The following is a 12,398-nucleotide window of genomic DNA, read 5'->3' on the forward strand; positions in this document are numbered from 1 at the left end:
CGATGAAAAAACAAAAAGCTACTCAACTTCTTAAATATCTTAAAATGAAATCAGTTTCATGAATTAATTTCAAAAACGTTGAAAGTAAGTGTCTATATTCGTAGAATAAGGTCTAATTGTGCTCCTGCTGCTGAAATTATTACCAGCTTTTATCTATATATCTTTGTAAGTCATAAACCCAGGGTTCTGTCATCCTGTCTGATTCGAGGTCTGGCCTCTCAGATCATGTACACATACTATATCGGACATAATTCAACGAAGAACCTAGTAATTACATATTGCTTTCAGATGACACTTTCTCAGCCTGCATTTACATCTGCAGGTTCATCAAGATCTATGCTAAAAATATTACATTTGAAAAATTAACAGGCCTTTGGATATAATTTCTGTTTTTTTTTTATTGTAATAGCAAGCCGGAAAGGTCAGTATATTTGTGCTGGTACTATGGGTAGTCACAAGTTTATTGACCTATTAAGTGGTCAAGGGCTGTGAGAATGGCCAGTGGTCATGGGCTGTGAGAATGACCAGTGGTCAAGGGCTGAATGAGAATGACCAATGGTCAAGGGCTTAATGAAAATAATCGGTAATAGTGTTGGGGCTACTGACTTCTTGGAACAGTGAGCTGTAAAGGTCAGTATATTTTTGTAGGTACTATGTGTGGAGCGATCATTATGGCTGTGAGATTGACCACTGGTCAAGGGCTATGAGAATGACTGGTGGTGGTATTTACTGACTTTTTGACAGTATTTAGTTATGGCTTAATTATTCTAAATGAGGATTATACAGAGGATAATAGAGACTTTGTGTTTATTAGTGGATTAAAACAGTCCTACTGGTCACTTTAACTGTACATTATCAGACCAGGTCGGGCTGATTCTGTAGCCTTACAATAACTACCCACACTGTATAAGAATGGGACCATTATTGAAAGATTACCAAATCTAGATGTCTTTTTGATTTTCTATGTGCATAATGTTTTCCTGAGCACTGATTTATAGGTATATTTCTAGTCTACCCAGGGTGCACTGGTCCAGACTTACACACAGGGGCCAGTCACATGCTAATCATACACAGGGCCCAGTAATATCTATCTAAGTGTCACACATCACAAATTCACATCAGACACAGGACCCAGTCACCTAATTTGCTAATTTGACAGAAAAACATCTTATTATGATCAATAAGAACATGACATTTGAAAATATAGATTGCTTTTTTTGACCTCTGATTGGAAAAACATTTGATAAATGCAAAGTGGGCTAAAGTATGAGCTATATAAAGAATTAAACTTGAAAAATGTCTCCAATGGCACTCTTTCTTTCATGTGATTTCTTTACCACCAATACCTGTGTGACAGCTTTTGTATGTGTGAGTGTGTTAATTCATATGTGTGACAATATTGGATACATATATTAAAAAACAAATCAATAAACAAAAACAAATCAATAAACATAAACAAATCAATAAACATAAACAAATCAATAAACATATTATTAGCATAAACTGTCCATCGTTTGAGTAGTATGTGTTGTGTTATGTTGTAGATCAGACTTAATAATGTACGAAAATGACCAGAAATTCCCAAACCTTTGACAACAATAGACCATATATATTGTTCTCTGATACAGGTATTTATATCCTGAGAAAGACCCTGTGAATGGTCAAAACTATAGTAGATTAAGTCCCAGCTAATTAGGTAACACCTGAGTATGATGCAGTTATTACCTCCTACTTATAATTAATGTGTTTATATACAAATAGATATACAATTCGACTTGTTCAAAACTAAATATTAAGTATCAAGAAAATATAGTTATGAAACAAATATAACATGAATAATTTACAACATGAGAAAACTTTTAAAAAAACAAAAACTTTTATTTACTGAATATCACTGTGTATCGGCACCTGACTTTCTATATGAGAAAAGAAATAATAGGCTTTATTCTTCAGTGTAATTATCCATTGTGTACACAGAGTTGAGTGGATTTTCACTTCTGAGATGAGCACTGTTTTTAATTTAAAATCAAATCTACCTGCATTCCACCTGTTGTGTTTTGAGAACTAACTTTGAAAAAAAAAACTAGAGATAAATTTAAATTTTCAGTTTGAGTATTTCTGGTGACTGATTGCATCTTTCATCCCTTATATTGTACCTAGTACCCAGGTATATACTTACCTTTTCTGCTCTCCTCTATATCCCTCATCATTACTTATATATCAGATTTTCCGTTGAGATATGAAGATTTTACAGTTAATTACCTGTGAAAATCAATGCTGTCAGTCTCCAGTGTGTTTCACCTATGCAGCAATTTTCGTTTAATATCTAGAATGTTCATGTTCATGCTAGAATGTCTGAAGACATGGTGTAAACATCAAAACATGCATCGTGTAATCTCAGCTTAAAGTGGACCATACAAATATATATGTCAGGGGAGTTTTGTGGGTGTATAGGAGGCCAGAGACCATAAAATCAGCGTTAAAGTTCCTCACAGCAAAGACAGATTTATTCACATAGTTTTCTAGATAATTTCACTAAATATCCAGTAGTTACTTTATGTAGTGATGTGACACTTGTTGTAGCAAAAAGGGTGGTCCCACTCAAATAATAAACACTTTGAATGATATAGAAGTACATGTACATTTCTAAGGAGGGAACACTAAAAAGTCCTCAAATTCCACTGACAGAAATTACCAGGCTCCTCCTTTTTATTTTTATATCTTGAATTATTTTATTGAAAACAGATTAAAAAAATCATGAATTTATTGATTTTAGGTGGTTACCTTGACAACCTGAAGGCTAGCGACACTGAGACAATAAAAACTGAAGATTTTGAGAATATATTCAAAGATGCACTTGTATACCAGTCAGGTAAGCCAAGAGTTATCTCCCTTTGTATAACCACATTTAGTAAAATACTGGGGTGCTTTGTTTATGTGGTTCAATTATTTTCAGAAACGAAAAAAAAATTGATAATATTTAAAAAATACCAAAGAAATTGTCTATAAGCCTACATATTTCAATTTTAATCTGTATTAAAATTTCTCTACAAAGCCAATTTTATTTCTTAGATTCAGTTATATGATAACTGCACTCCAGCTATTTTATATTTAAATCACCCTCATTCACAAAAACCTAATCATATCAACCCTGCATAATCCTCGCTGAAGCATGATATCAAATCTCACTCAATTAGAATATTAAAAGTAATTAAGAATATATCTTCCCAGTTATTAACAGGTAACTATGGATATAAAGTTTCATAAAATATGTTTGAGAATATATGCTACCTAATAGTTTTCCTATATTTTCTTTGAGTTATCTCCCTTTAGTTTTTGATTTGACTGTTATAAATATTCTGATGTATCATTACTTTATCAAAGATATAAATTTTTATCATTCATAAGATATCTTACAGATTTCCATATTTCAGAGTGAAAATCTTTTGTAAAACAAAGTGTCATATTTAAAGGTAGCATATATCCTTAATACAAATTCATTTGGACCAAGAAACCTATACCAATCTCTTGTGTAAATCGTATAAGTAAAATATTAAAGGCATAAAAGTTGGTATTTAATTGTCAATTTGTGAAAGCACAGGTGCTTGACTTATATTATGACTCATTAATGGTCCAGCTCACCTGAAGTTCAAGTATACACTTGAGTGAAGATTGATATCATTCCATATGAATGTTTCACACCTGTGTGTTAATACTTAAAACACTCAAACTCTTGCTAATTTGACACGTTTGTAATACTTGTTATGGACATAGCAAGATTTTGATTGTAATATTTTTGTATTTAATAATCATTCGTGTATTTAACAAACCACTTACAGTAAATTCATTTCTAATTAAAAAAAACAACAACACATTTTAATGTTTCATATTCGTATGTACTAATATTCAAATTGAACACTGTATTGGAAATTTTTAGTATTGTTTTTAATATGATCAAAAAGGGAAAATATTTTCAGAAAAGAAAGACTTAATCAAGTCACATTGCTTACAATGAATGTTCTGTTAGATATTACTGTCCGATGTATACGTGTTCCTGTTGTCATTTTTATTCCAAAAGTCATCAGATTTTACTAAAATATGACAAGTAATGGTTGGTAGTACATTATGTATGTAATAATATCTTTTAGATAGAAATGACACATGTATAAAATTAACAAGCAAGGGAAATGGGAAGGGAGACAACTCCCATTATCATGTGCTGGTTTAGGTATTTTTTCAAGAGTTCATAATATTTACAAAATAGTTTATGTATATAAGGTAAAGAATGGGTCCAAGCAGTTGAAATTAATTGTTTTCTCTGCTTTCCATGCTTCACATGGTTGTTCCCATTATTAAAAAACATAAAGTAATTTGAATCAAATTTAAGTTATTAATCAGTTGAATTTTGAAAATATATATGATAAAGATTGTCTTGTGTATGACTTTGTATTTGTTGTTTAATTACTTATGTTGTCGATATGAATGATATACTTACTGTATCTGTGTATGTTCTATCTGCATGCTGATTGTAAATATGTAAATACTTTTTGTATGGTTTCTGCTTAGCTCTCACTGCTGTTGTAGTCAACCTTACCTATACTGTACATATACTTATTTTAGTGGTATACGATTTTACCAGCTCATATTTTTATCTAGTATCATTAATATTCAAACTCACAACTTTTTTTTTATTTGTCATTAGTAATGTTTTTATTATTTTCCACTTTTTTGAGAAATTATATTGTAATAATTTCATATTTATATTTTACTTAAATGAAAGTCATAATTTAAAATTATTAATCTGCAGCATATTTTGTGGTATTTTTGTTTTATATAAATATAAAATGTTTAGATGAAGATTATACATAGTGATAGATTGGATGGAATTCTTCCAAAAGCTGAGTGTATATACATTTTTTTTTTACCGATAATATATTTTTTTTCAACAAAAATAAAAGTAACCACACGATATGTTAAAATTTTATATCACTCATATAAGTATGTTGACAGTATACTTATATCATAAGTATTTAACTCCATTATATATATATTAAGTATGTAATCTGCAAAAACCTTCATCTTTACCTTATGTATATATGTTTACATCGTTGTTATCATGGCGTCCTGTAAATAATTGAAAGCTTTTGTTTCATTCTCTTTTTACTTTTGGGCTACGTCCTGCTATACCACAAATAGAGGATTCAAAATATGTAATAGTTATCCCTCTACCAGCGAAACCCAGCGAGACTTTAGGTTTCCTCTCTGTCTGTCTTGTCATATGTACGACGGAATGCCAAAGTTTGTCAGCACTCTACCGACTTCATTCCTTTAGAGATTTGATCAAACTTCACACAATGATAAAAGTACATAATATCTGGAAGAAATTCAAGCTTTAGGGATTTTAGGTCAAGGTTAACGTCACTATTTCTATTTTTAGCAGGGGCCATTAGGGGATATGTATATTTGTATAAAGCTTTAGCCTTACCCAGTATGCTTCTTTATGTAGGTGTTAAGTAATTAATACAATATTAATAAGATAGGATGGGGTGAATGTTTGTCATGTCAGGCTGCCACAGTACATGCACCTGTTAGGTCATCCATGGGTCACCTTTCATCCTCTTCCTACTGCCTGCTTTGCCCAGCCAAGCATGGTATGTCAAGTTGGGGGCAATGGGACCTTGGGGACCCCTCTGCTGGAGGAAGAGGATTTGTTTGGTTAGCCAATCACCTCATAGGCTCAGCAGTTTTCAGCCAATAGCAGCCAAGCAGAGGGGTGAAGTACATGTGCTCTGACCTGCTCAGTTACAGTCTCAAAAACACTATGTGAGTGTAAGGTCCAGATGCCAGCTCTGACCGGATATTGACTGTCCTGGCAGCAGAAAACCCCATCCTACCCATCCCTTATATATTTTTTAGTGAGTAGTTTGTAATTGTCTCTTAGCAGAAGACCAATATTTCATAATTTGTGCACTATGTTGTCCACAGCTTCATATTATGTATATTGTTACATAACATTACATAATCATTAAATATTGGTTATTTCTGGCCCAAACCTGTGTTTGAGTTTAATTTGTTTGTATTCTACAGTAAATCTGATTAATACAAGGTTGTATATTTATATTTTCATCTGATTTTCAATATGGCCCTGATGCCCTGATTGATCGAGTGACAGCTATTGTGATATCGCCAATCTTATTGTGACTACACTTACAAGCTTTATCAAGTCAACGATAGCTATGTGTGTTATACAGCTATAACACCAATTGGAAAAACTTTCATTTGTAATTCATGTGCCATGGAATGATGTCAGAGTAGTTGTATGACTTCTTAAAACATTTCATCACAATCATACAATTATTGTGCGGATGAAGGTTTTTGCAGACTATATTATAATTCTGATGAAAATAACTCTGAACTGAAATCAATTGTACTTCATACATAATTAACCATTGCATGGACGAGATTCTGCTGTGATCTGTATACTTAAGTAGTATATGCATGTACTGTATAAAATTGTAGTTTCTCATGTACAAAATATTGTTTTTCTCATAATTGTTCAATAACAGATGACTAACATATCTGTCTATACAAGTGTTCAGTAGCATTGATTTAAACCTATTTTATTAGTTGGTTGGGTTGGTGTTGGGTTGGGTTGGGTTGGGCTGTGTTGGGGGGTTCAGACATCACAGAGTTATGGCCCTTTGTTCATTATCTATCCAAGTGTCCAAACCATATCTATATTATATCTACAAGTATAGCCACCATCTTTTGCCTAATTCTGGAGGTGAAAATCTCAAAGGGTGGCAGACTATTACAGCAGTATTATAAAACTTAAGTTACCTTATACTTACATGCGCTATCAGGCATCACAGAGTTATGGCCCTTTGTTCATTCTCCTATTTTGGAAGTAAATAATATCTCTATGGATGATAGAATAATTATACAAGATAAATTTGGGTCACAAGTCTCAGTGGATACCATGACACCGAGTTATCCCCCTTTTATATACATTATTATTTGTATCTAAAATTGTTCGCAAGAAGTGTAAATCGGAGGGACTATGTATTGTTAGTATAAAACTTTGGTGTGTTTTTTTTTGTTTTTTGTTTTTACTGAAATAAAACTTAATTGCATATTAAAAGAATATTTGCATGAACAAATATTATTGCAAGAAATAATATTGCGAAAATTTGAGATTTTATTTAATAGATTAATAATATAGAAATATACAATAACTAAAGTAAAAACTTTCTATCTCTACAATATTTATTTTAACTTGGCCGTTTCGAAATGAATTCAATGAACAGTACAAACATAAGACGGCTTACAAAGGCGTTAATTTAGAGAACAATTTAGTAATCTGTCAAACTCTTGTGTATCAAATCTGAACATCATACTGTTTAGATCGCATAGAATGGAAACCTGGTCTGTGTTATATTATATATATTATATCAGTGCTTTGTATTGTATTAAATATAATCTTATATATATGTTATATGACCGGTCTGTATAATATTATATTTATGTTATATGGCTGGTCTGTATAATATTATATATATGTTATATGGCTGGTCTGTATAATATTATATATATGTTATATGGCTGGTCTGTATAATATTATATATATGTTATATGGCTGGTCTGTATAATATTATATACATGTTATATGACTGGTCTGTATAATATTATATATATGTTATATGACCGGTCTGTATAATATTATATAGATGTTGTAAGACTGGTCTGATTTGGAATCAAATATTTTTGTAATTGTGATGTTCAGTTTAGACAAGATATGCTGAATCAGTGAAAAAGAAAAAAGAAAAGTTCTCTGTGAATTGCCTCAGATAGACATTTCTGAATTGTTGACATCTGATGTCTAGGTATTGGGTCTCTGAGTAATATTGAATATTTGTGGAGAATACATTGATCCCCATATCTCGGTCAGACTCCGACACACTGGAGAACAAGTCCGATGAGGACAGCGATAACTTGACCGGTGAACTGACCCACAGCGGAGCGGAGACTCCGACCAAGGCTGACCTGTCCTGGGATTACTATGATACTGACCAATCCAAAGGTGGGCCCTCCTACATATTGTGTCCACTGGCCTCATGCATGTACAGCACAAATGGTCAAACTTATTTTTTGTTTTTAGTTTTGATTTATTTTGAATGTATGTTTAATGATGTTTTCATTTTTGAATTTGAAGTGTCAGTATAATTTTGATGGTATATTTTAATTTATTTCTTGCCGATAAGTTTAATCTTTTATTGAGAAAAATGCTGGATATTTGTAAAGACTATGTTTTGTAGAATTAACTTACATATTAATGCTTCAAATGATTTTAGATAGATACTAAGAAATATAAGAAATTAATGATAATTGAATTTGAAGAAGGACGACTAAAAAAACCCATTCATTTCTTCCTATTAATGATTTTCAAATAATTTTTTTTTTATTGTTAATCAAAGTTTCGATTTTTGATGATTGATAACAGTTGGTATTGACATATATAGGTGATTTTCAAAGATTTTATTATACTTTGAAAATACACCAGTATTGAACATTAAAATGCATGCAGTATTTATAAGCTTAGAAAGTTTTTGTGTGCTGTGTGTGATTTTAAGCATAAAGATTGTAACCAGAAGCTATGGACATTCTGAAAAAATATTAGCATGTTATAATTATGCTACTTTTGAATTGAAAAAGAAAAAAGAAATATCATTAATTTGATATTGAATTTAATAAAGTTATATGTATAATTGAGCAGTGTGTTTTTGACTGCAGAAAGACCGAGAATTGATATGGAATTTATTTTAAAATGTAGAGATTTGGTGAATAATCCGGTTTGTCATTATTCATTCATTAACATTTTCATTACCATTCATTTAATAGTTTTCATTAGAATTCATTTATTATGGTGTTATTGTCATCATGTCTAACACTTGGAGTTATCTCCCTGTAACAGTGTACATGTATTGGAGTTATCTCCCTGTAACAGTGTAATTATCAGTGATTGGAGTTATCTCCCTGTAACAGTGTAATTATCAGTGATTGGAGTTATCTCCCTGTAACAGTGTAATTATCAGTGATTGGAGTTATCTCCCTGTAACAGTGTATCAGTGATTAATGGTGATATCTTTACTGTCTCCTAATTAACATCCGAACCCAAACACTTTGGATTAAAATTTTATCTCCATTAATGATAGACCGAACTCCCTGAAATAGCTTTTAAGTAAAATTGTGACAGTCATTCAAATAAAATAATAAAGAAGTGTGGAAATCTTCCAGAAATTTACACAATTAAACCTATTATTGTTATTAATGAGTAAAAAAATAATAATAATAAAAAAAAAAATTCTATGATCACGATTTTCCAATACACAAATCACAAAATAGCAGGATTTTTTCAGGTGTTTATCCTATGTATTGATTGTTTAACATAAAATTCTGACTGTCAAGGCAAAAAACAATCTATGTTTTGTGTTGGAGCTATCTCCCATGGATTTCAAAATAAGAGACTTAAGGATATATGTACTATCTGTATATTGTGTTAGAGTTATCTCCCATGCATTTCCAAGTCAATTTTTATGCAGATGAAATATAAGGAAAGGTGATACATGTCACAAGAAAGTATATTTTTAAACACTGATAAAATAATTTTTGTAAATGATGAACCAGAAATATTTAAGGAGTAATGTATAACTGCTATTGTGTCTTTATGATTGTTTCACACCTATCCTAACGATTAGTAAATATTTACTATCAGCAAGCAAAAGTGTTGAGGGAGAAGAGCAGCTCCACTCTCCCTCTGGACCCTCACAGAACAGACCCAACTCTCCATCCAGGATATCCTCCAGTTTACATCATTATCAATCGGAACGTCCGGTAACTGAAAACACGTCCAGTCTACCTTCCCGGAATGGAGACATACCACAGACTGAAGACAGACTTCCCACACAGCCCAGAGGTAAGGATTTTCATGAAATTGCTGGCTTAAGATAAATTTGGTGCTTGGTGTTTAGATTGGTTTTTGTGTTGCCTGCAGTAGGTAACTCAAGTTACTTTGGGCTGATAAAATAAAAATTTTATGCAGATCTTGCTTCTGCAAGTGCTTGCTTGGGATCCCTTTTCAGGGCTGAAGCACAAAAGTCGATGTCAGTATAACTTGTTTCCATGCGATAACTCAAGTTTGGGCCCCTCAAACTCAATTTTCATGTAGTTTTTCAAAACTGCAAGTGTTGTATGGGATTGTGTACTTATTGGTCCAAATGTCAAAGGTCAAGGTTACTGTTACTATAAATAGATAATCTGTTTCTGTGCAATAATTCGCCAATCTTTCTGCACAGGGGACACATCCACTTCCGTTGAATTCTTGTTAATGGTAAAATTCTGTCCCGATGTTTCTCCAAGCCACCTGTCATGACAAGAGAAAAACCTTTCAGCACATACGATACAAAAGAAAGTGAAAACCTTTTATTTTAAGTTAAATTTTATCATACAATCAATTTTGTGAGTAATTTAGTCACTGACAGACAATGGATGTTAAAGGCTGTCTATCTCTAGACTTTAGGGGCCGCGGTGGCCGAGTGGTTAAAGTGTCCCGACACTTTATCACTAGCCCTCCACCACTGGGTTGCGAGTTCGAAACCTATGTGGGGCAGTTGCCAGGTACTGACCGTAGGCCGGTGGTTTTTCTCCGGGTACTCCGGCTTTCCTCCACCTCTAAAACCTGGCACGTCCTTAAATGACCCTGGCTGTTAATAGGACGTTAAACAAAAACAAACCAAACTCTAGACTTACCCATTTCATTGATGTCCACAACAAATTACTACAACTCTGTCCCGTCCTAAACCAGTCTCATTGATGTCCACAACAAATTACTACAACTCTGTCCCATCCTTAACCCGTCTCATTGATGTCCACAACAAATTACTACAACTCTGTCCCATCCTAAACCCGTCTCATTGATGTCCACAACAAATTACTACAACTCTGTCCCGTCCTAAACCAGTCTCATTGATGTCCACAACAAATTACTACAACTCTGTCCCATCCTTAACCCGTCTCATTGATGTCCACAACAAATTACTATAACTCTGTCCCGTCCTAAACCCGTCTCATTGGTGTCCACAACAAATTACTACAACTCTGTCCCATCCTAAACCAGTCTCATTGATGTCCACAACAAATTACTACAACTCTGTCCCATCCTAAACCCGTCTCAATGATGTCCACAACAAATTACTACAACTCTGTCCCATCCTAAACCAGTCTCATTGATGTCGACAACAAATTACTACAACTCTGTCCCATCCTAAACCCGTCTCATTGATGTCCACAACAAATTACTACAACTCTGTCCCATCCTAAACCAGTCTCATTGATGTCCACAACAAATTACTACAGCTCTGTCCCATCCTAAGGCAGTTTTCATAACCTAACATGCTTATAGGGGCCGCGGTGGCCGAGTGGTTAAGGTGTACCGACACTTTATCACTAGCCCTCCACTTGGGGCAGTTGCCAGGTACTGACCGTAGGCCGGTGGTTTTTCTCCGGGTACTCCGACTTTCCTCCACCTCCAAAACCTGGAACGTCCTTAAATGACCCTGGCTGTTAAAAGGACGTTAAACAAAAACAAACTAACAAACATGCTTATAAATCCTGCTTGGTAAAACGTATAACATAGACTATTAATGATGTACTAGTCTATTACTATATTGTACACTCCAAATTGATCAATTCAATAGCAGAACCTCTAACTTAACTGGATAGGAGAAATCATATAAGATTTTGTTCAAACTTTGTTCAATGTTTTTCATCCATTCGTTCATCATACAGGGTTTCAGGATTAAGATCATTGTTACTCCCTATAGAAAAGTGTCTACCGATTCATTGCAATTATTCTTGAATCCATTTTTCAACACTTTGATTTTGAATAAAACTTTTAATTAATAATGAATTTTTTAAAATAGTGACACGAAATTTGCATGTCAATGTTATATAGTATGCATTTATGTCTTCCAGACATTCTCATGTTAATTAAAAGGTCAGGAAAATGGAGGTTTGCTTTTCAATATTTACCTTATACATTTAAGGTAAACTTAGACCATCATCATTTCATGGAGCTCGATCGTCACCGCGACGACAGACTGGGTATTCCAGAAGAAAACTTGGTAACATCAGTGATGCGGACTCTATCAAGACTGAGGATTTTGAGGTGAAATTTCAGGAACTTGTCTTTCGACCTTCAGCTGATAGTGAAACTGAGCATACAGACAATGACCCTCTACACGCCAAGGTCAAAGAGATTCTCAAGGTCACGGCTCCATGTAAGTCTAATTTTAATTTACACTGTGATTATGACTTGATACCAAAGCTTTAGTTTGAATAGT

At 33.2% G+C, this 12,398-nt stretch overlaps 1 protein-coding gene across 9 annotated transcripts in view; it reads left to right on the plus strand.

Moving 5' to 3' along the window:
• The window catches only part of LOC117332479 (anucleate primary sterigmata protein B-like), a 118,774-nt gene that overhangs the window by 40,174 nt on the left and 66,202 nt on the right, over positions 1-12,398 (plus strand). For 6 of the 9 annotated variants that reach the window (XM_033891396.1, XM_033891397.1, XM_033891395.1 and 3 more), the window contains 5 exons: positions 410-421; positions 2,777-2,872; positions 7,949-8,080; positions 9,773-9,973; positions 12,102-12,335. In XM_033891396.1, the coding sequence (XP_033747287.1) occupies positions 410-421; positions 2,777-2,872; positions 7,949-8,080; positions 9,773-9,973; positions 12,102-12,335 (675 nt within the window). The remainder of the gene's footprint in view (positions 1-409; positions 422-2,776; positions 2,873-7,948; positions 8,081-9,772; positions 9,974-12,101; positions 12,336-12,398) is intronic. The other 3 variants (XM_033891402.1, XM_033891399.1, XM_033891403.1) reach the window with 3 other exon arrangements.

The sequence above is a fragment of the Pecten maximus genome, chromosome 8, assembly GCF_902652985.1.
Source record: "Pecten maximus chromosome 8, xPecMax1.1, whole genome shotgun sequence".
Lineage (NCBI taxonomy): Eukaryota > Metazoa > Mollusca > Bivalvia > Pectinida > Pectinidae > Pecten > Pecten maximus.